Source organism: Hyla sarda, chromosome 2 (assembly GCF_029499605.1).
Source record: "Hyla sarda isolate aHylSar1 chromosome 2, aHylSar1.hap1, whole genome shotgun sequence".
NCBI classification, from domain to species: Eukaryota; Metazoa; Chordata; class Amphibia; order Anura; family Hylidae; genus Hyla; species Hyla sarda.
The window spans coordinates 375,816,223-375,840,246 of record NC_079190.1 but is presented as its reverse complement, the minus strand read 5'-3'; the positions used below and the strand labels follow the sequence as shown (position 1 = coordinate 375,840,246).

General features: G+C 43.3%; 1 protein-coding gene across 5 annotated transcripts in view; it reads left to right on the top strand.

The window, feature by feature from the left end:
- RAP1GAP2 (RAP1 GTPase activating protein 2) overlaps window positions 1-24,024 on the top strand; it is an 882,491-nt gene that overhangs the window by 456,245 nt on the left and 402,222 nt on the right. The window contains exon 1 of one of the 5 annotated variants that reach the window (XM_056558441.1): window positions 5,937-7,079. The exons of 3 other annotated variants lie outside the window; for them this stretch is intronic. In XM_056558441.1, coding sequence (XP_056414416.1) covers window positions 6,970-7,079 — 110 coding nt within the window. In that variant the 5' untranslated portion in view covers window positions 5,937-6,969. Of the gene's footprint in view, window positions 1-5,936; window positions 7,080-24,024 lie in introns of those variants that run through there. One more of the 5 variants, XM_056558448.1, reaches the window with a different exon arrangement.

The window sequence follows — 24,024 nt, the reverse complement described above, 5'->3', positions numbered from 1 at the left end:
GGGAGGGCCCCTTCCTGCCTCCTCGCTGTCCGATCGCCGAATGACTGCTCAGTGCCTGAGATCCAGGCCTGAGCAGTCATCCGGCAGAATCGTTGATCACTGGTTTCTTATGAGAAACCAGTGATCAACATAGAAGATCAGTGTGTGCAGTGTTATAGGTCCCTATGGGACCTATAACACTGCAAAAAAAAAGTGAGAAAAAAAAGTGAATAAAGATCATTTAACTCCTCCCCTATTAAAAGTTTGAATCACCCCCCTTTTCCAATAAAAAAAAAACACAGTGTAAATAAAAATAAAAATAAACATATGTGGTATCACCGCGTGCGGAAATGTCAGAATTATAAAAATATATCATTAATTAAACCGCTCGGTCAATGGCGTGCGCGCAAAAAAATTCCAAAGTCACTTTTTATATCATTTAAAAATGAATAAAAAGTGATCAATAAGTCCTATCAATGCAAAAATGGTACCGTTAAAAACTTCAGATCACGGCGCAAAAAATGAGCCCTCATACCGCCCCATACACGGAAAAATAAAAAAGTTATAGGGGTCAGAAGATGACAATTTTAAACGTATTAATTTTCCTGCATGTAGTTATGATTTTTTCCAGAAGTCCGACAAAATCAAACCTATATAAGTAGGGTATCATTTTAATCGTATGGACCTACAGAATACATATCAGGTGTCATTTTTACCGAAAAATGTACTACGTAGAAACGGAAGCCCCCAAAAGTTACAAAACAGCGTTTTTTTTTTCAATTTTGTCGCACAATGATTTTTTTTCCCGCTTCACCATAGATTTTTGGGCAAAATGACTGACGTCATTACAAAGTAGAATTGGTGGCGCAAAAAATAAGCCATCATATGGATTTTTAGGTGTAAATTTGAAAGAGTTATGATTTTTTAAAGGCAAGGAGCAAAAAACGAAAATGCAAAAACGGAAAAACCTCCGGTCCTTAAGGGGTTAAAGACCATCAATGTCAGATCGGTGGGGAAGATTCCTTCAAGCGTCTGTGGTGCTAAAGTGACATTGTTACCCAGGCACAGTTTGGTACATGTGGTAGTGGCAGTGAATGAGAATAGGATGTTACTAAATGAATGGAGCTTTGTAAACAATGAACAGGGCCCAGCACTCTCTACAGTGCCATGACCCCTTTAGCCAGTCGATCAGAGGGGCAGCCATCAGCCTGATTTCCATCAATCTAGTATAAGGCTAGGGCTACTTGGTGATTTTGGCCGCATCAGGGGGGTCACGTCACCTGCACGGATTGTGCTGCGTCATAGCTAAGCAAAGTAAATGCGGTCACATTGCAACCCACGAGGGATCGTGACTTGAAAGTTGCAAAAAGTCCTCCTTGAATGGATTTTTTGTGACCATAGTTCAGCATTTTCCAAACAGTGTGCCTCCAGCTGTTGCAAAACAACAACTCCCAGCATGCCCGGACAGCCTTTGGCTGTCCGGGCATCCTGGAAGTTGTAGTTTTGCAACAGCTGAAGGCACATTGTTTAGAAAACACTGCCACAGTTCAATGGGAACTTTAGAAAAGTCCATATAAGCATATGTTCACATGTGGCAGATTTGTTGCAGTTTTTTTCGATTTTCAACCGAATTGGGAAAATCCGCAACAAAATTTGCAGGAAATCTGCAGCATGTCTTCCATGAACATAGCATAAAATCGGAATCCCACATACACACACACTTTTAGCTTTTTGTTTTACCAAAGCCAAGAGTGGGTAAAAAATTAAAGAAAGTATAAAAGAAATCCATGAGTTACTTATTTTACATTCGCTTTAGTGTTTTGCGCTAAAACTACAACAACCGCCACAAATATAGTCAATTACTTCAGTAGCTCCAGATAGATAATAATAAAACACTGCTGGTAATATCTATAAACATCATTATTGCTAGTTTCCAGGAAACCAATATTGTAATAAAAATCCACCTAGTCTGCCGCAATATGAATGTCAACCACTAGGGACGGTTTCACTTATCATCCACCATGAGAGAATATTGCGCATTTTCTTCCACCACTTGCATTCATTATTGCCCTGAAAAGGCCATGATGGAAATGTAATCTCTCAGGATGCGCAGAAGAGTGATCGCTAAGGTCAGGTTCACACAGGGCATTTTCCTTGCAGTTATTTTTCAGGATTTTTATTTTATTTCAGCTTTTGAAATAAACATGGAAAGGGCGTATTAACCGCATCACTATCATTAATGTTTATATGATGACTAATACAGATTATTGCCAAAAGTGTTGGGCCACAATTTAAAATCTATGGAATGGGCCCGGCGGACAGAGGGGGAGATTTATCAAAACCTATCCAGAGGAAAAGTTGCTGAGTTGCCCATAGCAACCAATCAGATCGCTTCTTTCATTTTTAAAATCCGGAAAATGAAAGCAGCCATCTGATTGGCTGCTATGGGCAACTATACCACTCTTCGGGGAGATTCATCAAAACATGTCCAGAGGAAAAATTGCTGAGTTGCCCATAGCAACCAATCAGATTGTTTCTTTCATTTTGCAGAGGCCTTTTCAAAAATGAAAGTAACGATCTGATTGGTTGCTATGGGCAACGCCACAACTTTTCCTCTGGACAGGTTTTGATAAATCTCCCCCTCTGTGCACAGCAGGTGCCAACTGATTCAGTTGGTGCTATAACCGCTCGGACATGCGCCATCACTATTTATGGCAATGCATATCTGAGTGGATTCTTCCGAATTAACCTAATAATTCTTTTATTTATTTATTTATTTTTTATAATTCTTTATTTTGCATGTTCAATGCAAACAAAGGTGTTATGGATAATATATGATAATGAAGATCATTCTTCTAAAATGGAGGTTACATCCTGTATTACGCCCTGTGTGACCATCCCCTTTTGGCACAGAGAGAATATGATGCAATGCTTACGTAAAGTAGTCTGCTAACCAATTAGAATGCTTACATAATGTGCTACGCCCTACTGAAGGATATATCTTGTGTGTACGCTATACAATAGCTGCTTTGACCCAAAGAGAGAGTCAGCGTCTGTTTTCTCCGTGCACGTATTTATCTAATTTGGCTCAGGAGCGGTCACTTGGAACGCATGCAAAACAAAGGTTCAGAAATAGAACCAATAAACAAAAATCTATTCATTCTTTTATCATAGTTCAGAATTTCAATAGTTGAATTTGCGCAGCACAATCTTTCGCTGTGGAAATTCAGCAGTGTGCATGGTGCAGCAGAATTGCATAAAAAATAAAAAAATTATGGGAGGCTGCTGCTCAAAATTTCTCCACTCAGAAATTCCATAGTGTAAATGCGCCCTAAAGCTTTGATCAGACGGCGGAATTTCCATGCTTCTGCTCAGATTCTGTTCTTCCAAACTGGCAGTGAAGTTTTTGCAGTTTTGCGGATTCCATGCAGAATTTATGCAGAATTTATGCAGAATTTCTTGTGCTCCACACACAGATTCCAAGCGAAATTTAAAGTCCTTCAATAGGACTCTACTGTGGAATTGGAAATGAATATGTCAATTTTTTTGCGGAATCTGGCATGCAGAATTTCCGCAGATGAAATTCTGCAGCAGAAAATCTGCTGTGTTTATGGGACAGCCGAAATTCCTTTCACTACAATGGTAACTTCTTGTAGCAAAATTCCCAGCTGAATTTTTCCACCGGAAATGTGATTGCTTCCGACAAATTAAAATCAGTCTGTCAGTCCATTTATATGAGGAGCATAGCCAGGTCCCTGTGATTCTACTGAACCAAAGCTCTAGTATTGTAGAATCCTATGACTAAATTTACATGGGACGGAAACACAAAGGATTTTTCCAGCAGATTTGGGCTAAACAAGTGGTTGAGATTTTACAATTTGAGAAAACTGAACATGCTGTAGATTTTCAATTTTTAAAAGGGGTTATCCTGCTAAAATCTTTTATTTTTTTTCCTTTAATAACCCCAGAATGGCGTAATAAAAAAATAAACCTGGACTTCTCCTACCACTCCCGGTCGTCATCAGGGTCGCTACTGTGATCCCCTTTCTATGTCTTAAGCCTGATACGCAGATAAGCTAGCGGTGTCCCTCTTCGGCCAGTGATTGGCTGATTATCGAGCCCTGGCCTCTTCCTGGGCCCGATCTGTCATCTTGCCTCTCAGCCAATCACTGACCCAGAAGCAGAAAGAAGACTGTAGTGGAGACTGTGATAATACTGGCGTCAGCTAGGTAGTGGTGGGAGATAATTCTGGGCTTGTAGTTTTTTAATGCTGGCATTCTGGGTTTATGAAATATATAAAGATTTTCACCAGATCACTCATTAAAGGGGTAACCCTTCCAATACTTATCAGCTGCTGTATGCTCTACAGAAAGTTGTGTAGTTCTTTCCAGTCTGACCACAGTGCTCTCTGCTGAAACCTCTGTCCATGTCAGGAACTGTCCAGAGCAGGAGAGGTTCGCTATGAAGATTTGCTTCTACTTTGGACAGTTCCTGACACAGACAGAGGTGGCAGCAGAGAGCACTGTGGTCAGACTGGAAAGAACTACACAACTTTCTCTAGAAGGATTAGGATTTTGAAATAGAAGTCATTTTACAAATCTATTTAACTTTCGGGCAGCAGGTGTTTTGAAAACATTTGTTTTCCATTGGAGTGCCCCTTTAAACTTGTCCATTGTGTTGCGGATCTGTTGCCAGTTTTCACATTTCAACCCTTTCAGTAAAGCAGGGATAAAAACTGCATAAAAACCATAGTAAATCATCAGAAAAATGCATATTATCTATGCAGTGTCTGCGGTGTATTCACTACAGATCTGCAGCGGGCTTTATTTCCGCCATGAATGGACCTACCTGGTTCTTACCTAGATTTACCGTATTTTTCGTCATGTAAGATGCTCCGGCATATAAGACGCACCTAATTGTATCGGATAAAAATCTAGAAAATAAAGATTCTTAACCAAATACAATGTAAAGTATAGGACAGTGATCTTCAACCTGCGGACCTTCAGATGTTGCAAAACTACAACTTCCAGCATGTCCTGACAGCTGTTGGCTGTCCGGTCATGCTGGGAGTTGTAGTTTTGCAACATTTGGAGGTCCGCAGGTTGAAGACCACTGGTATAGGAGGTAATACTCACGTGTCCCCGCCGCTCCGGACCCATCACCGCTCGTCACCGCTGCCCTGGATGTCGCCCTCCATCGTTGTCGCCGTGTCCTCGGGGTGTCCCCATCACTCCGGAACGTCTCTGCTGCCCGGTATCCTCGCTCTCCGTCGCCGCCATGACGTCGCTACGTACGCCGCTCCTATTGGATGACGGGACGGCATGCGCGAAGACGTGATGATGACGAAGGAGAGCGCCCACCATGCAGGGGATCCCAGCACGGAGCAGACACCGAGGAGGCAGGTAAGGTCCCCCCCGGTGTCCTGTAAGCTGTTCGGGACGCCGCGATTTCACCGCGGCAGTCCCGAACAGCCCGACTGAACAGCCGGGTTAGTGTTATTTTCTCTTCAGACGCGGCGGTCAGCTTTGATCGCCGCGTCTGAAGGGTTAATACAGGGCATCACCGCGATCGGTGATGTCCTGTATTAGACGCGGGTCCCAGCTGTTGATGGCCGCAAGGACCGCCGCGATAGGTGTGTATTCGCCGTATAAGACGCACCGACTTTTCCCCCTCAGTTTTGTGGAAGAAAAAGTGCGTCTTATACGGTGAAAAATACAGGTACTTCACTTGGATAGTGAGAGTGACCGGTTGGATTTTTGCTGGTCAGATTTTGACTCTTTAGTCGAGGCTTTCCTTAAAAAAAAAAACAACATCTCTGCAGACATGTTTTTAGTGTAAAAAACAAAACCTGAAACTATAGCGCAAACAAATCAGCATTACCATCTAGATAATGAGGAGCCAGTAATGCTCTCTCTCTCATGACGAGAAGCAGATGCAGCAGATCTGAATTTGTCATTGACCTTCTGCTCGGACATCATGATTAGGCTCTGAATTAAGATAATGAAGATACCTGCAATTCTATTAACACACCAGCGCAGAGGAGACATTGTGCCATGACGGTGAGTGGTGTCAAATGACAAACTCAGCTCTGCTACATCTGCAAGTTTAGTTATCCATACTGCATCCAAAAGATAGGGTTAAATATGACATGTGCCCCGCCTCCAATGGATCTGCGCTGGCTCTCCGCTTCTGTCAATGCAGACACCAATCCAGTTCTGTAGAACTCTATCCAGACTTCTTGCTGTTCCCTGGCTGTGGCATCATTCATCTCCAGCATTCTGCAGCGAGTAAAGAAAGAATGAGGAAAGAGGAGGAAATAATCCGTCTGGAAACACCCACCTTGCAGATCCTGGTCTCCCCAGCCAGTGCAGGCAAAGATGCTCCACAATCCACCGCCTACTTCACACACACTCAGCATCATCTTGCTTGTGAAAGTTAATATTTTATCCGGCAGGTGCAGAGCCAACTCCGAGCCATTGTGTGGTGTGTGTATTTGTTCTTCCCCCTTCTCTCCTGGGCTTTGATTTCATGACATCCCTCTTCAGCCCTGCTTGTGTGTCTGTGTCTCCAGCAAATGATGGATCTGGGAAGGAGATTCACACACTCCCCTATGTGTCAGCTTAAAGTTGGGTTGGAATATTTGTGAGAAGGAGAATCCTGTGGGGACGGACATTCACGGTTGGTCTCCCGATGGACATTTTCCAGCTGGGATGAGGCTGCAGCACTTTGGAAAGTGACTTGTAATAATCCGTCCTTCTCCGGAATTGTCATACTAACTGAATGACAGGGAACAAGAGAAAGGCTGAACCTGCAGGAGCGTACCCTGGATTGCGGCGACAAGTGACCTTAAGGTCACTGGTGAGAAAAGTCACTTGTCTTGGGCAATCATTTTGCGGACATTGAAAAGAAGGGGAAAACATAAGTAACCCTGCAGCCTTAACTCCTTAAGTTTGGATACTTTGGTCCTGGTGGCACTGGCATCTAACAAATATGTCAGAGCAACCGACGGAAAGGATGCATTCGAAAAAAGCTGGGATCCGAGCGGCCGTGGTTTTAATAGGATTGCTACACAAATCCAGAAAACAGAATAGAGAGAGGAGGTAACGCTGCATACAGATCATTGTTCTTATTCCTGTACTTATGTATTTGTTTTGCTACCTCTAGACGGTGCTTGCCAGGTACTGTTACAGTGGTCTCACCTTGAGCACTGTAGAGATAGGGGCTTGTTACATGGCTGTCGGTGGTGTATATTGGCACCTTTTGACCTGTCACTGATGTTGGCGTGTTCTCTGTATTGTCACATGACACCTCCGCTGCAATACATCTCTCATATAGGCAGTGACAATGACAGGCCAACCTATCGTTTATATTTTCCTTGTAATGAGGTAGCATGTCTGATTTTATACAGAAAATGTTGGATGTACTATCTCGTAGAAGATAGTAACAATGGGTGTTATTAGGGGTCATTTATCAGTAGTGTAAAATATAAAGTATATTCGTCGAATCTGGAATCCCTTGGCATCTATGGCATTGATGCTGCTGTACATTGCTCTCAGTAATGCACTGCCATCCCCTGGACTGGGCTGTAATAGTGACAACTACATCCTACTAACATGACTTGAAGCTGAAATACTAACGTCCTTGACCTTAACATGACCAAAATGACTCCCAATGTGAGTGTTGTATTCCTGACTTTACTTTTCTCAATACAACATGGTAACATGACACATATTCACACCTTCTGGTCCATGCACGCTTCTATGGTGCATCCTAAATAGAACAGCTGTCATCCACATCATGCAGATGAAGGTTTTCCGAACTTACGGAAATAATCCTTGTCCTCAGTGTGTGCATATCCTGCCTGATCCCTATCAGTTCTTATACGTAACTACATTGCAAAAAGGAGCCATTGATGCTGAATAAAATACCCTACATGAAATAAAATTAAATATCTTTATCTTACAGAATTGGTAACTTTTACTGCTTATACCAATCTGTCCATTTTTCCTAGCACGATACCTTTAATAGTCCATTTTTGTACAGTATCAATGGCTAGTCCCATGAAAAAAGTGCACAATAAGAAAAAAGAGTCACCTATAGAATTCATTATTCCAAAAGGCTGAACATTTGCTAGTTCAACAGGGGTGGTCCCATAGAGAATGAGTGGAGTGGTGGTCATGGAGGCATGGTGCATATCTACTTGATATTTCCTATACTGAAGGTTGGAGGTCACCTAATGAAATGGGAAAACCCCTATAAAATATTTTAAAAAGAAACGGTCACACGTGGACAGAAGGACAAGCCTTGTAACAAGTTTAATCTTTGTACTTGTACGTCATTTTTGGCACAACTAATTATAATGACGAGGAAAGTGTTTTTTTTTTTTTTTGGGAAAGAAGGAAACAGATAGAACTGTGGGTGTTTGGGGGAAGGGATGTTGCAATTGGCAAACTTTACACACATTTTGTGATGAAGAGTACATGCTCCTTTATCCTATTAAAGAGACCATTATATAGGTGAGCCCCATAACAGATGCCTCCCTCTGTGCGAGGCCCTACATATACTGTAGTGCGGTACTGAAGGGTTGTAATTACTCAGTAACATTGTGTTGGTACAATCACTGACTGTGGGATGGTTGAGGGGGTAGTGAAAACAAGAGTGGGAGAACAAGGGTGCTGTGAAAAACACTAGACCTGCTGAGGCAGATATACAAAGAGTGCGGTGAATAACAATAAGTCATTAGCACTGGTGTGATGGGGGGGGGGGGGGCAAAATGACACAAGGAAAACACAGTGTGACAGAGGACAAACTTGCAGATACATAAATATGACACAAAACAATGTTTCTGACATCATTAAAGTAAATTATTTTATTCATGACTTATGTGTTCCCAGACCAAGTAGAGGATGAATGATGGAATCACTCAGTGTTGAGGAACCAACACTAAACCAAAGACAAGTGTAAAAATGTGAAATAGTCTGCAAGAAAAAAAAAAGAGAAAGTGCTTAGAAACATTACAGAGCAGTGGACTTGGCTAATAGAAAATATGGCCGCAACAAGATAGTTGTCAGTTGTAACAATGGGAAGTATTCTAAAACTGCTTAGCATGGAAATCTAACAGAGTGTGGCAAAAGATGTTAGTTATACCCAATCAGCCGTGACAAAAGGAAAACACATGGGTAGAACAAGGAATATATCAAAGTACCAAATATATAGACAAGAACAGGAGTGAATGAAAATGAATTTATACTTAGAATAGTCGAATGAAAAGCAGCTCCAACACCTAAACAGAAGCAAACACAGCTACAATGGGCTAAAGAGAAATCATCAAAAGTTGTGGAAAATTGGATAAAAGTGATATTCAGTGAGGAATAACTAATCTGCATTGACCAAGGAGATGAAACGAGAACTTTCTTCTGCTACCGTTCTAGTAAAAGATCTAAAGAAGACACCTGGAGAAAACAACCAGTCAACAATTGGTCCATGATAAGACTCCATCATGCAAAGCTGATCTGGTGAGGAGGCTGGAACCGGCTTCATTGAGAAACCTGTTTAGGGAGAGCAGAAAAGTACTGTACTTATTTGAAAAGTACTGTACTGTACGGGACTTTATTTGATGATTCCATAATGTTCTCTACTTGATCTGGAAATACTTTGGCCATTATGATTTTCTTTGTTTGAGAGATGTTTCATGAAGCCATTAAACATTGTTCTGTGTCATATCTACGATTTATGTTTTTCTATAAAGTAGAAAAGCTGGATGACCATCATTTAAGTCTGGCGACCCCATCATTTTTGCCAGAGGTTTGGAAGTATACATCAGTGGTCTCCACACTGTGGACCTCCAGATGGTTTAAAACTACAACTGCCGGCATGCCCGGACCACCAAAGGCTGGAGGTCCACAGTTTGAAGACCAAGAGCATACATGCCCTAGTGGTAATATCCTAGTAAACCAATCAGCCTATAGATACATTAATAGCCATGATAGCTGCAATGTATTCTGCATTGGTAACCAGCAATGGTCATGGGAAAATCATGAAATTAGGAGTGTGGGAAGAAATTAGAACATCCTTAAAATACCTATGCAAATACAGAGAAAACATACAAATATCATGTAAGTTTGCATACTCCATTGCTATAAACCAGCAGTGATAACCACTGAAGTAGGGTGTCACTGAGGCATTTACACCACATTTGGGGCATACGGCAGACAGATTTGTTGGGAGACCAGACCTGTGCCATTCCCCATTCATTCCAGCTAGTGACTTCAGTCAGCTCATTTTTGGACCGTACCCAATAATTTACCAGACTGATAACCATTGTCTACTGAGCTTTTTATTCCGCCAAACAAAAAAATAATAATGTCCAAAAATGACACAGCTGGAGTCACTAACCAAATCTGTCTGGCTTATTGACATGAATGGGGTACAGCATGGGTATGGCTGTATATGGCTGCCATATGCCAAAATGTGGTATGAATGCAGCCTCACATAATGTCACAATACTGTCACTGTCAGTGTGTGGGAAGAAATGGCCCACGTTGATAAATATATAGATTCCTATATGAAACCTTTCTGTATACATTATTTTTGACTCTTGGATGTCTTCACACCTTACAGTTGTGATATTATGGAGGAAAGATAGGAGTATGTTCCTGTCATGTAAATGGAAGCGTCTCGGACACAGCTGATGCTGCTTAGCAACCTAGGGGGGAAACATACACTTCAAGCAGAGGTGAAGTCAGTAAGCACTATGGATCATGGAAAGGAAGAGTAGAACATACTGAGTGCAAATGATTAGGAGAATATGGAGAGGTGGAAAAGAGATGGGGGCAAGATAGAGACCACAATAACTATTAACATTATATAAAGAGAAGCATATAGGATTCTCACACTCCCAGTATAAAGTAAATCATACCAAAATGGTGAGCATAAAATGCAACCAAAACTCTGACGCATTTTGAACCGCACAGATATACTTATGACTTAAATCATCATCAACATTTGTTGCCCTAAATGGGAACTGTCAGAATCAAAAACCTTTATATGTTGTACATCTTGGCAAAACATTAACCTTTCTATTATACTTCATTAAAAAAATGTATTTTCTTTTTATAGAAATCATGGCTTATAAAATCATGGCTTTGTCCAAGCTGAAGCACAGGCAGGGACAAAGTCCAGTAAGTGAGAGTGGGCTAGCACTCCTCTGTGCTCTTGCCTGTCTGATAGGATTCCTCTGTGTTCTCTCCTGTCTGATAGTACTCCTCTGTGCTCTTGCCTGTCTGATAGGATTCCTCTGTGTTCTCTCCTGTCTGATAGTACTCCTCTGTGATCTCTCCTGTCTGATAGGATTCCTCTGTGTTCTCTCCTGTCTGATAGTACTCCTCTGTGCTCTTTCCTGCCTGATAGCACTCCTCTGTGCTCTCTCCTGTCTGATAGTACTCCTCTGTGCTCTCTCCTGTCTGATAGCACTCCTCTGTGATCTCTCCTGTCTGATAGGACTCCTCTGTGCTCTCTCCTGTCTGATAGTACTCATCTGTGCTCTCTCCTGTCTGATAGCACTCCTCTGTGCTCTCGCCTGTCTGATAGGATTCCTCTGTGCTCTCTTCTGTCTGATAGTACTCCTCTGTGCTCTCTCCTGTCTGATAGCACTCCTCTGTGCTCTCTCCTGTCTGATAGTACTCCTCTGTGCTCTCTCCTGCCTGATAGCACTCCTCTGTGCTCTCTCCTGCCTGATAGCACTCCTCTGTGCTCTCTCCTGTCTGATAGTACTCCTCTGTGCTCTCTCCTGTCTGATAGTACTCCACTGTGCTCTCTGTCCTGTCTGATAGGACTCCTCTGTGCTCTCTCCTGTCTGATAGGACTCCTCTGTGCTCTCTCCTGTCTGATAGGACTCCTCTATGCTCTTTCCTGTCTGATAGTACTCCACTGTGCTCTCTCTCCTGTCTGACAGTACTCCTCTGTGCTCTCTCCTGTCTGATAGTACTCTTCTGTGCTCTCTCTTGTCTGATGGTACTCCTCTGTGCTCTCCTGTCTGATAGCACTTCTCTGTGCTCTCTCCTGTCTGATAGTACTCCACTGTGCTCTCTGTCCTGTCTGATAGTACTCCTCTGTGCTCTCTCCAGTCTGATAGTACTCCTATGTTCTCTCTCCTGTCTGATAGTACTCCTCTGTGCTCTCTCCTTTCTGATAGTACTCCTCTGTGCTCTCTTCTGTCTGATAGCACTTCGGTGTGCTCTCTCCTGTCTGATAGCACTCCTCTGTGCTCTCTCCTGTCTGATAGTACTCCCTGTGCTCTCTTGTCTGATAGTACTCCCCTGTGCTCTCTTCTGTCTAAGTCCCTATGCTGCTGTATTCGGTTGTAGTGAAGTGAACCCATAATGATATTTGTACTGGGGCTGCATGGATTTATATTAGGCCACCAGTTTCATGTCTCTATTTCCTCCATCATCCACATTTTCTTCAGCTGGTCTCACACCAGAAACTTTAACTCACTATTTTTACAAAGTTTAAGCATTTCATTTTGTCTCCGCCTGAACACAACCTCACACGGTTTACGATCCATTTGCACCGACCTTTATGGTTTGTATAGGTTTCATTATTCAAAAACTCGGAGAAATCAGTTCAGTCACAAATTAAATCCCTTAAATGATTCATGGCTGCAGCTGGGATGTGCTGCCTGTTACCGTATGTATCCAGCCAGGTACAAGAGACGTTTTTTTTTTTTGGATGAGATGAGCAACATCTATTTACCTTATAAGTGAAATACAGCAAATGCCGTAGCTGCATGGTGTGAGGAAGCATTTACATTTCCTCCAAATCCTTATAACGTCAGACAGGGCTTTAATGTGAGGGCTGAGAAGACGTTGTGCTTCTGAATGTTTAATTCAATCAGACCTGAAGAGCAGCAAAGGCGAAGCATTAGGAAAGTTCAATATTTATTTGTTGCAGATCAGATGAGCCTTACGTGACGTCCTGCTGTCTGGGATAAGACTGGGAAAAACTTTGAGCACTCTAAGCATGCTACCATGCCCTGGTTGACATACTTTTTAACACTCTACTTTATCCATAAGGCCTGAAGCTTATAGCTATGTGCGGCTAAGGCTTAGCAGCATTATGTGACAACTATCTAAATAGGGTGAACAACTTCAAACATACAAGATGTACTAAGCACTAGAGTAGGGTTGAGTTTAAGAAATAACTTCTCTTTAGTAATCCATGTATGCCGTGAAACCTCCTATTGTATATGCTAAACATCTCTAAATAATTTTCTGTCTGGTCAGTAAAATGTCCTTAAAAATGTCCTCCAGCTGGTGGTATATGTTAGAATACCACAAAAAGAAAGGGATGGAATAGTATTGAAGACTACACTACCATCCCACAGAGTCCTGTAAAAAAAATGTATGGTAAACCTATATGTAAGTGCTTTCAGCTGCTGGTAGACATTAAAGGGGTATTCCAGTTTAGGAAAATGGATCCCCCTGTACAAAGGATAGGGGATAAGTGTCTGATCATGGGAGTCCGACTGCTGGGACCACCACGATCTCCTTCACAGTGCTCTGGCTCTTCTCATGAACAGATCGGGGGTCTACAAGCCCCCTTCCTGCATCTCTTTGTAAGAGCCAAAGATACACGAGAGCTGCAAACTGGAGTAACCATTTAAATGGCCATTTATTGCACAAAAAAAAAAGTATGCAGGACAGTACAGTATACAAATGATTATTACGGTAAGGGTAGGGATGACAGATGCCACTGAATGGGATCCATTCAATGTATATGTCACTGCGAATATGTTAAACGGAGATCATAAAGTGTTGTGAACCAACCCTAAATCTGTTTTTAGCTATACTTACTTCTATACAAACTGGATAGTAAAAAATATTGCTGTGTTTACGGCCTTGTAGTGGTTTTGTCTCATCTTTACAAGAAGTCTTTTAGCACTGTTTTCCAAATTGCGTGCTTCCAGCGGTGGCAAATACTCCCAGCATGCCTGGACAGCCTTCACCTGTTCAGAAATGATAGGAGTTGTAGTTGTGCAACCACTGGAGGCAGGCTGTTTGGAAAACTCTGTCTTAAAGGAAAGTGTCACATGGAAAACATAGTCCAATCTACAGGCGTCATGTTATAGATCAGAAGGAGCTGAGCAGATAGATATATAGTCAAAAAGTATAACATCATATATTCAGGGTAATCTCTGCTCATTCTGGGCTAATTAATCAAGTAGGTGGTCCTAATCAGTGATTAACACACAGATAGCTGTCAATCACTGAGTAGGACCACTCACTTGACTACTTACCCCAGAATGAGCAGAAGTTTACATAAATCAATATATCAAAATATCTGTAACATCAGTGCTCCAGCCAGACAGGCTGGCCGTGAGCGCTCTCTTGACATGTCCCGGCTGGTGGCGGGGCTGGGATTCGCATTGCGTGACGTGCCCACATGCGAATCCCAGCCCCTCACTCACCTCCCTGGTCTTGCAGCCCCGGCGCGCGTGCCCCCGCCTCCTAGGGCGCACGCGCGCCAGAGCTCTTTCATTTAAAAGGACAGTACTTCCCTAATTAGTGTATTCACCTGTGCTGTTGTTATAAGTACTTGGTCCTCCCTTGTATCCCTGCCGGATCTTTGTTGCCTTGTGCCCTAGTGAAAGCATACTGTGTTTCTGATATCCGTGTTCCTGATCCTTGTTCCGTTGCCTGACCCTGCACCTGTGCCACCTGCCCTGACCTACTGCTAACTTGACCTCGTCTTGCCAGTTTCCTTTTGTGCCTCGCCACATCTCAGCAACCTGTGTGGACAAGTCATGCCAGGGATAGCGACCTGTGACCATCTTGCTTTGTAGCGAGCTCTGGTGAAAACCAGCAGCACCTTAGACTCCGCTACCTGACATGGCTCACGTCATCATCCACACAGGCCCAGTGGATCCACCACCTGCCGTGACCCTAACAATATTCTGGAACTTTGCCCACAAAACTAGATATCTGTCTGCCCAGATCCACCTACTCTATAACATGATATCTGCAGATTGGACTGTATTTTCAATGAGACAGTTTTCCTTTAATTGCAACTCAGATACCTACTGCTTCATTACTAGGTAGATTTGCCATTCAGCTGTGCTATTGGGCCATTCGCAAGTGATTCCCAACACATATCATTATTCTATAAAGAACCTGTGAATATGACATTTTATATGATGCCGATATCATTGCCAAGGAGGCTTGGCTTATAGCCGAGGGGTGTGGTTTTGCACAAGGGGACACACCAAATTTAATACAGTTTACACCTGCTAGAAGTCATACATTGTAGTGAACATTTACACCAGCTCAGAGCAAGTAGCATCCTCAGAGAGCCTGAATGGGGTCCTGTGGGATCCCATTCCCAATGCAGGGATCTACTCTGGTGCTCTAGTATGCTAATCTGACTCTGCATAGTACAATAGTATCCATGGTGCGTAACTACAAAAAGGTATTCTTTGCTTTCATACAAGCAGTCTCCTAGCATTGCCCTACTTTATCTTTGTCTTCAAGATCAGCACTTCAGTGTCTACTATACTGTACATAGCAAACTGTAAGGCTATCTAGAGGTCTTTCAGTTTAACCCTTTTTGTGTTTAGAGTGGAGCAAGCATGAATAAGTATTTGGATAGAAACAATACAGATGCAATAACTCACATCATGTAACAATTTATGTCAAAAAGATCAATAGTATAGAAACAGAGGAAAACTGCTGTCTTAGGAGCTGACTGCGCTCTAGTCAATAATTCCATATTCAGGTTGGTTTCTCCTGAATTTGGGGCACGATGATGACTGCAAGAACCTTCTTATAAACATTTATGTATATAAAGATGTCACTTGTACCTTATATCACACACTCTGGTTGATCTATATTCAGATGTCACATTTTCAGGCTTTCTATTTCATTTTCCTTGTGACTTACCGTAGATGGAAAGCCATCATTCACTCTGGAGGAGGCGGACAGGACTATATCGTGGGAGTTCCCGTTAATCATTTCTCAATTAGCTCTGTAGCATTTGGAAAGCGCAGGGTGGAAATAATCCAGATTAGGATTAGGATTTTATCCAATGCATGATTCTCTATGGACAAATAACTAGAGGTAATTTATTTAGTTCTTTATGGTTTGGATGAGGAGATCTTAAAGGAACCCAAAACCCTTTAACTGTAAAACACTGAATCCTAGAATCCATCCTAAAGAGGCTGTTCGAGTGGACCTGTCATCTCTGAATCACTAACAAGCTGGGGGCTACTGGTACATGGCATATGGTGTGACAATATGTCATTCTTGTTCTTCATATTGTGCCAGCATACCTTCCTCATACAGCACTGAAGAAGACAGTGTCCTAAAGAGAAAACCTCTTTAAGGTGTAAAATACTCCTATGGACAGAACATAACAGTCAGGGCCATCTGTTGGCTTGTGAATAGCATCCAGATCTTATGTTAATGGTCATAGATGAGCACATCTGTACAATAAAGGCTCCACACAACCGTAGAGATCAGAGGAGCTGCTATCTGACATGTCTTTAGTTTTATCTCTCCTGTGGAAAGTAGGGAAAAGCAGGACTTTTTAGAAGGCTAGAAGGATATAGAGCTGTACAGGACATGGAGGGTTAAACTTCTTTATCCCCTAAACATAGTACTGGGATAAGTTAACTGATCGGGATCTGAACACTAGGAACCCCAACAGTTATGAGAATGGGAAAAATGAAATGAATGGTGCGTGCTGCTTGTGTGTGGCCTGCACTCCATTCATTCTCTATGGGGATTTTGCAGAGCTGTGGATATGAGATGATAGGAGACTGATACTGTAATGGGGGTGCAGAGTTACTGAACACTGTGCAAGGGTGTATGTTCCATAGAGACAGACCATGCAGTTGTTATAGGCCACTTGGAAAGAGGGGCCCAGCCCGGGTTGGTTCCATTCCTTTTGCTACTGGTAGGAAAGTTTAAAGGACCCTTCTTCCAAAGGAACTGAATTGTCAGCAAATAAAGGTATGGAGGTATTAACCTACATGAGGGGTTATGATAAACAAGAAAAATAAACACCAGGCCCTTCTGTCCTGGGGGTACAATAGGGTACTGTAATAGGATGCCCATCTGGGCCCCATAATGGGACTGCTCAGTTTGAACTGCATTAAAGTCTGTTACAATATAAGCACAAGTAAACTACAAAGTGAGGCAATACAGCTAAAATAGTGACTTCAATTGAGATCTAGCACATGACCCTTTAGTGAGTCCCTTTCCCTTTAAGCAAGGATATCTGTAAGATGGCCTATAGCAGAGGTCCCCAACCCAGTCCTCAAGACCCATCAACAGTCTAGAATTTGAACTATTGTTCCCTGTTCTATTGCAATGAAGTTACTAAAAAAAAAACAAAAAAAAACAGAATGTTAGTGGCCCATAAGGACTGGGTCGGGGACCACTGGTCTATAGGACAGAAACATCTTCAAGGTCCCAATTTAAAGCACATATTTACTGCAGATTGTGGTGGCCCAGTACAGGAGTTGTACCCCTGTACCCTAGCTGCCCTGTCCTGCAGACTCCATCCTGTGACCCCTGGGCTCCTCTTCACCTGTCTCCTATGTATATTCCCTTAAGTGCCTCTGTTATCCAGTGTACTGTACATAAAATGTGTTATACCTTTAACTCCTTAAGGACTCAGGGTTTTTCCGTTTTTGCACTTTCGTTTTTTCCTCCTTACATTTTAAAAATCATAACCCTTTCAATTTTCCACCTAAAAATCCATATTATGGCTTATTTTTTGCGTCACCAATTCTCCTTTGCAATGACATTAGTCATTTTACCCAAAAATTCACGGCGAAACTGGGAAAAAATCATTGTGCGACAAAATCAAAGAAAAAACGCCATTTTGTAACTTTTGGGGGCTTCCGTTTCTACGCAGTGCATATTTCAGGAAAAATGACACCTTATTATTATTCTGTAGGTCCATACGGTTAAAATGGTACCCTACTTATATAGGTTTGATTTTGTCGCACTTCTGGAAAAAATCATAACTACATGCAGGAAAATGTATACATTTAAAAATGTCCTCTTCTGACCCCTATAACTTTTTTATTTTTCCACGTACAGGGCGGTATGAGGACTCATTTTTTGCACCGTGATCTGAAGTTATCGGTACGATTTTTGTTTTGATTGGACTTCTTGATCACTTTGTATTCATTTTTAATGATATAAAAAGTGACCAAAAATACGCTTTTTTGGAATTTGGAATTTTTTTTGCGCGTACGCCATTGACAGTGCGGTTTAATTAATGATATATTTTTATAGTTCGGACATTTACGCACGCGGCGATACCACATATGTTTTTTTTTATTTACACTGTTTTATTTTTTTTATGGGAAAAGGGAGGTGATTCAAACTTTTATAAGGGAAGGGGTTAAATGACCTTTATTAACACTTTTTTTTTAACTTTTTTTTTGCAGTGTTATGGGTCCCATAGGGACCTATAACACTGCACACACTGATCTCTCATGCTGATCACTGGCGTGTGTGGTGTCCCAGTACCGCATTTCATACGGTACTCATTTATCTATGGGTCCCGTAGCCAGAGTCCCTAGGACTTAGTAATATCTGTTAGTCAGTCCGCCCCTAGTCGCCTCTATTATAGTGCATAGATTCCTAATTTATCCATTGAATAATGTATATAGTATTATTTCTGCATATAAATGGTTAATTACTTGTTTACATGGTGTCGCAGGGCCTTCGGGTCATGTGATGCGTTTCAAGCCTCATTCTGGATGCGTTCCAGGCCTCACTTTTGTATCTCTAGCCTCATTTTGGGTTTTGCAACGTATATAGATCCTGTGATGTAAGCAATCCCATGATACCATGTAAAGTGAGTGGCAGACGTTCGGACCAATCAAAATCGCCACGCCCCCTGCCCATATAAGGGAGCGGCGGCCATCTTATCTCTCTCTTGTTCCTGGGATAGCAAGCAAGCAAGACCTGTATAGCAGTAATCGCAGTGAGTTAGGCCTGAGCCTTGCGGCAACGGCTGAATGATCTAAATTATAGAGTGTTTCATCCCCTAAGCACTCTGCAGTATCACCGGACCCAATATTTCCCCTAAATCCGGACGGATCTGCACATCACTCCCTAAATTCAGAGACTATAAGTTTAATGCAAGGTCCGCAACTTCTGCCAGTCGCTAAGCAACCTAAGAACTGTTATATGAGACTGTTACTATGCATTGGATATTGCAAGCACTGCAGTAAAGTTATTCAAGTTCAAGTTAAATCTGCTTGTGGACCTTCAGTCATTTCATTGCACCTATCGCTTCTGGGAAGGGCGGCGATAGGCCGGAACATAGATTCAGCATACCAGCCCTCACCCTGGCGTCACGAGTGACTGGGTTAATATTAACCCCTCATATACCAACATCATACCATCCCTACCATACACCCCCCCAAGGGCTACCACACGTGTATTAACATGCCTGTGATCAGTGTTATTGGTGCTTGACTGCTCTTGCCTGGATCTCAGGCACGGAGCAGTCATTCGTCGATCGGACACCGTGAAGGCAGGTAAGGGCCCTCCTGGTGTCCTGTAAGCTGTCCGAGACGCCGCAATTTCACTGCAGCGGTCCCGAACAGCCCGACTGACTAGCCGGGATAGTTTCACTTTCACTTTAGAAGCGGCGGTCAGCTTTGACCGCCGCTTCTAAAGGGTTAATACCGCACATTGGCGCGATCGGCGATGTGTGGTATTAGCCGCGGGTCCCGGCTGTATCGCGGGAGCCGGCGCAGGACGTATATTCGGGGACGTATATTCGTCGTTAAGGGGTTAAGTAATGTTGCTATTTGTTATAACCAAGAAAGGTACCAGTGACATGTGACCTACAGGGTGACCTATGGGACCCATCCTGAGTCTCCCCTATATAAGCCCTGGGTAGAGCTAGCTCAATCTCTTATGCTCTTGAACTCTTTGCCGAGCTACAGTAAGGTCAAGTCCTAGGTGTGTGTCTGGAGTCCAGAGGAGGCTTATAGTCTACCACACAGCAAGTCCACTTCCCCCAGGTCCAAGTCAAAGCCTAATAAGCTACAAAAGGGGAAAAGTATGTCATAGTCATCTCAGTCAAGTCAGTCCAAGTCAAGTTTGTGTCAAGTCAACGTGGCCATGCATCAAATTGTCCAAGCCCACTATAAGTCCCAGCAAAAACCTGTGGTCTCCGAAGTCACTGGTCACCTCCTTTGGCCTAGCCAAGCTGTAGAGACTTTTACACCTGTCTGACTCAGTAAAGCTACCATTGTCCGTAACTTGGTGTCAGAGTCATTATTTGCCCCCGTGCCTAGCTCAGGATCCAGCGGTTTACCTTCGGGTGGTGTAAAGAATAAACCACGCCCTGGCTTCATGAACACAAGGGGCTAATACCATCTGCTCCTAGGGTAATTCCATCTGCCCTCACACCCTAACCACAAGATGAATGTGTCTAATTAATGTCCTCACCTAATGGGTACAGGAAACAGATACCGGTACGAAGATTAATGGAGTTAGAGATGGCGTCCCCATAAGGGTTTACCGAGGGATGCGGAGCCACAGTGACATATGCAGCACTACTTGTTACTGCAGCCCTCCAAAATCTAAGGAAACTTTTAGTAGATGAATTGACAGCTACTAGTTGAGCTATTTAAGATACGGTGAAATGTAGATAATATGATATTAACAGTTTCCTGTGCTCTTGTTGACATCGTGGTGAATACATCCCATGCTAAGGGCCTTTTATACCTTTTACATACTTTTCATACTTACAAATTTAATAACAGCTTGTCAAATGTAGGCGCACTCCGAGGTAACACGGCTGCCAAGAAGACAACCCATAGAAGTACCAAGGGAGAAAAGCTGTGATTAAAGCTGAAATACTGTGGCTTCTTCCAGTGTAAGCGGGAAAGTAAGGTCTAGTAAGAATAGGTAGTCAGTGACCTGTACCCTGCCTGCTACGTTACACTGTGTTCTCTATGTAGAAGTGATCAATGCCGCATATTACTCCGCAGCAGTGAACTACAATGAAAAAGCGAAACTTTACTAACATTTCCTGCATTCTCGGAGATACTTACCGTATTTTTCGTCCTATAGGACGCACCGACGTATAAGACGCACCCAATTTATAGGTGCAAAATCTAAAAAAATAAAGATTTTGAACCCAATAGTGGTCTTCAACCTGCGGACCTCCAGATGTTGCAAAACTACAACTCCCAGCATGCCCGGACAGCCGTTGGCTGTCCGGGCATGCTGGGAGTTGTAGTTTTGCAACATCTGGAGGTCCGCAGATTAAAGACCACTGCAGGAGGAGGTAATACTCACGTGTCCCCGCCGCTCCGGACCCGTCACCACTGCCCTGGATGTCGCTCCATCGCTGTCGCCGTGTCCCCATCGCTCCGGAACGTCTCTGCTGCCGGCCGAGTATCCTTGCTCTTCATCGCCACCATCATGTCGTTACGCACGCCGATGCACATACGCGACGGCGTGATGACGAGGAAGGAGAGCGCTGGCCATACAGGGGATCCCTGAACAGAGAAGACACCGAGGAGGCAGGTAAGGTCCCTCCCGGTGTCCTGTAAGCACTAACCCGGCTATTCAGTTGGGCTGTTCGGGACCACCGCGGTGAAATCGCGGTGGTCCCGAACAGCCCGACTGAACAGCCGGGTTAGTGTCACTTTCCCTTCAGACGCGGCGGTCAGCTTTGATCGCCGCGTCTGAAGGGTTAAAGGGGTAGTCCAGGGGTGAAAAACGTATCCCCTATCCATAGGGGATAAGTTTGAGATCGTGGGGGGTCCGACCGCTGGGGCCCCCTGCGATCTCTCTGTACGGGGGCCTGGCTCTCCGGCCAGATAGCGGGTGTCGACCCCCGCGCGAAGCGGAGGCCGACACGCCCCCTCAATACATCTCTATGGCAGAGCCGGAGATTGCCGAAGGCAGCGCTTCGGCTCTGCCATAGAGTTCTATTGAGGGGGCGTGTCGGCCGCCGCTTCGTGCGGAGATCGACACGCCCCCTTCCCGCGGTCTGTCGGGGCTCCGTACAGGAGATCGCGGGGGGGCACCAGCGGTCGGACCCCCCGCGATCTGCAACTTATCCCCTATCCTTAGGATAGGGGATAAGTTGTTCACCACTGAGTCACCACTGGACTACTCCTTTAATACAGGGCATCACCGCGATCGGTGATGTCCTGTATTAGCCGTGGGTCCTGGCCGTTGATGGCCGCAGGGACCGCCGCGATAGGGGTGTATTCGCCGTATAAGACGCACCAACTTTCCCCCCCCCAGTTTTGGAGAAGAAAAAGTGCGTCTTATACGGCGAAAAATACGGTACTTAGTCTGCGTAGTCTATGTAATAATGCACATTGCTATACCAGACATTAACTCTTCAGAGAAACAAAAGGGGAGATCTATTAAAACCTGTCCAATGGAAAAGTAGCTCAGTTGCCCATAGCAACCAATCAGCTTGCTTCTTTCATTTTTAACAAGGCCTCTGCAAAATGAAAGAAGCGATCTGATTGGTTGTTCAGGGCAACTGGGAAACTTTTCCTTTGCACAGGTTTTGATAAATCTCCCCCAATAAGAGTACATACTGTACAATGCAGTGTTAGTTAAAGGAGTACTCCAGTGGAAAACGTATATTTTTATTTTTTTAAATCAACTGCTGCCAAAAAGTGAAACAGATTTTTAAATTACTTCTATTTAAAAATCTTAACCCTTCCAGTACTTATCAGCTGCTGTATGGTGCAGAGGAAGTTGTATAATTATTTTCTGTCTGACCACAGTGCTCTCTGCTCACACCCTTGCCCAAGTCAGGAACTGTCCAGAGTAGTATAGGTTTGCTATTGGGATCTGCTCCTGCTCTGGACAGTTCCTGACATGGACAGAGGTGTCAGCAGAGAGCTCTGTGGTCAGACGGAAAACAATTATACAACTTCCTCTGCAGCATACAGCAGCTAATAAGTGCTGGAAGGATTAAGATGTTTAAATAGAAGTTATTTACAAATCGGTTTAACTTTTTGGCACCAGTTAAAGATTTGTATGGATAATTGGTACTGTATGGCATTTTTTTTCACTTTTTGTTGCTCTGTACTGCTACCTAATGACTTCCATTTTCTTTTCTTTAAAAAGGACCTGTGACCCTGATCACACTCCTTTTTCCAGTTTCTTGGTCTGCCTTTTCGTTTCCATTCCGTTAGGTTTATTATGTGTCTGAATGGTCGTGAATGGGATTTTAATAATAGGAGGGAATATCAGGTGATAGGTGTGGTTATGCAATTGGGAGGTGGGAAAGTTTTACATTAAGGGGCATATTGAGGGGCGTACCCATTGCATTGATTATCACTCCCTATATCAGAAGTAAGACCACACCCAAATGACTATTCCCTGAATTGTCAGACAAACTATAAACCCTCATATCTCAGGAACAAAAGAGTGTATGAAGAAATTGTCCAAAGTTTATAATAAAAACTGACTTGTCATGACAAGGGTGTATATATGATTCCATACGTATGTACTGTCATTTTCATACTTCCTGGGCTTCTCTATGGGAAATCAGCACCCATAATACATCGAATGGAATGTGACACATTGGCCCTCATTTACTAAGAGTGTTGTGTAGGTTTCTTTGTGGGTTTTAATTCCCTACAATTTATTTTCCACGGTATTTTCTAAGGTTTCCCTACTTTTTCCACTTTCCCTACACTTTGCTTTTTTTACACATGCTCTGATCTGTAGGGTTTTCCTCAGCTGAAATCCACCACATTTTCTGTGGAAACCTTAGTAAATATGTTGGGTTTTTGTGAAAATGTTGGGAACACGCCCCTTTTCAGAGACCACGCCCCCTTTCCTGGCGGTCACACTACTTTTTGGGGTTTTCATAGCAAAATGGAGAGTTAGTCTGGGTTTTTTCAATTCTGGCGCAAATTCTGGCGCACAATCTGGCGCAGACAGAATTTCTTGCGCAATGCGACAGAATCTGGCACACAACCCGACAAAACATGTCGGGTTTGCAATAGTAAATGAGGGCCAATATTTC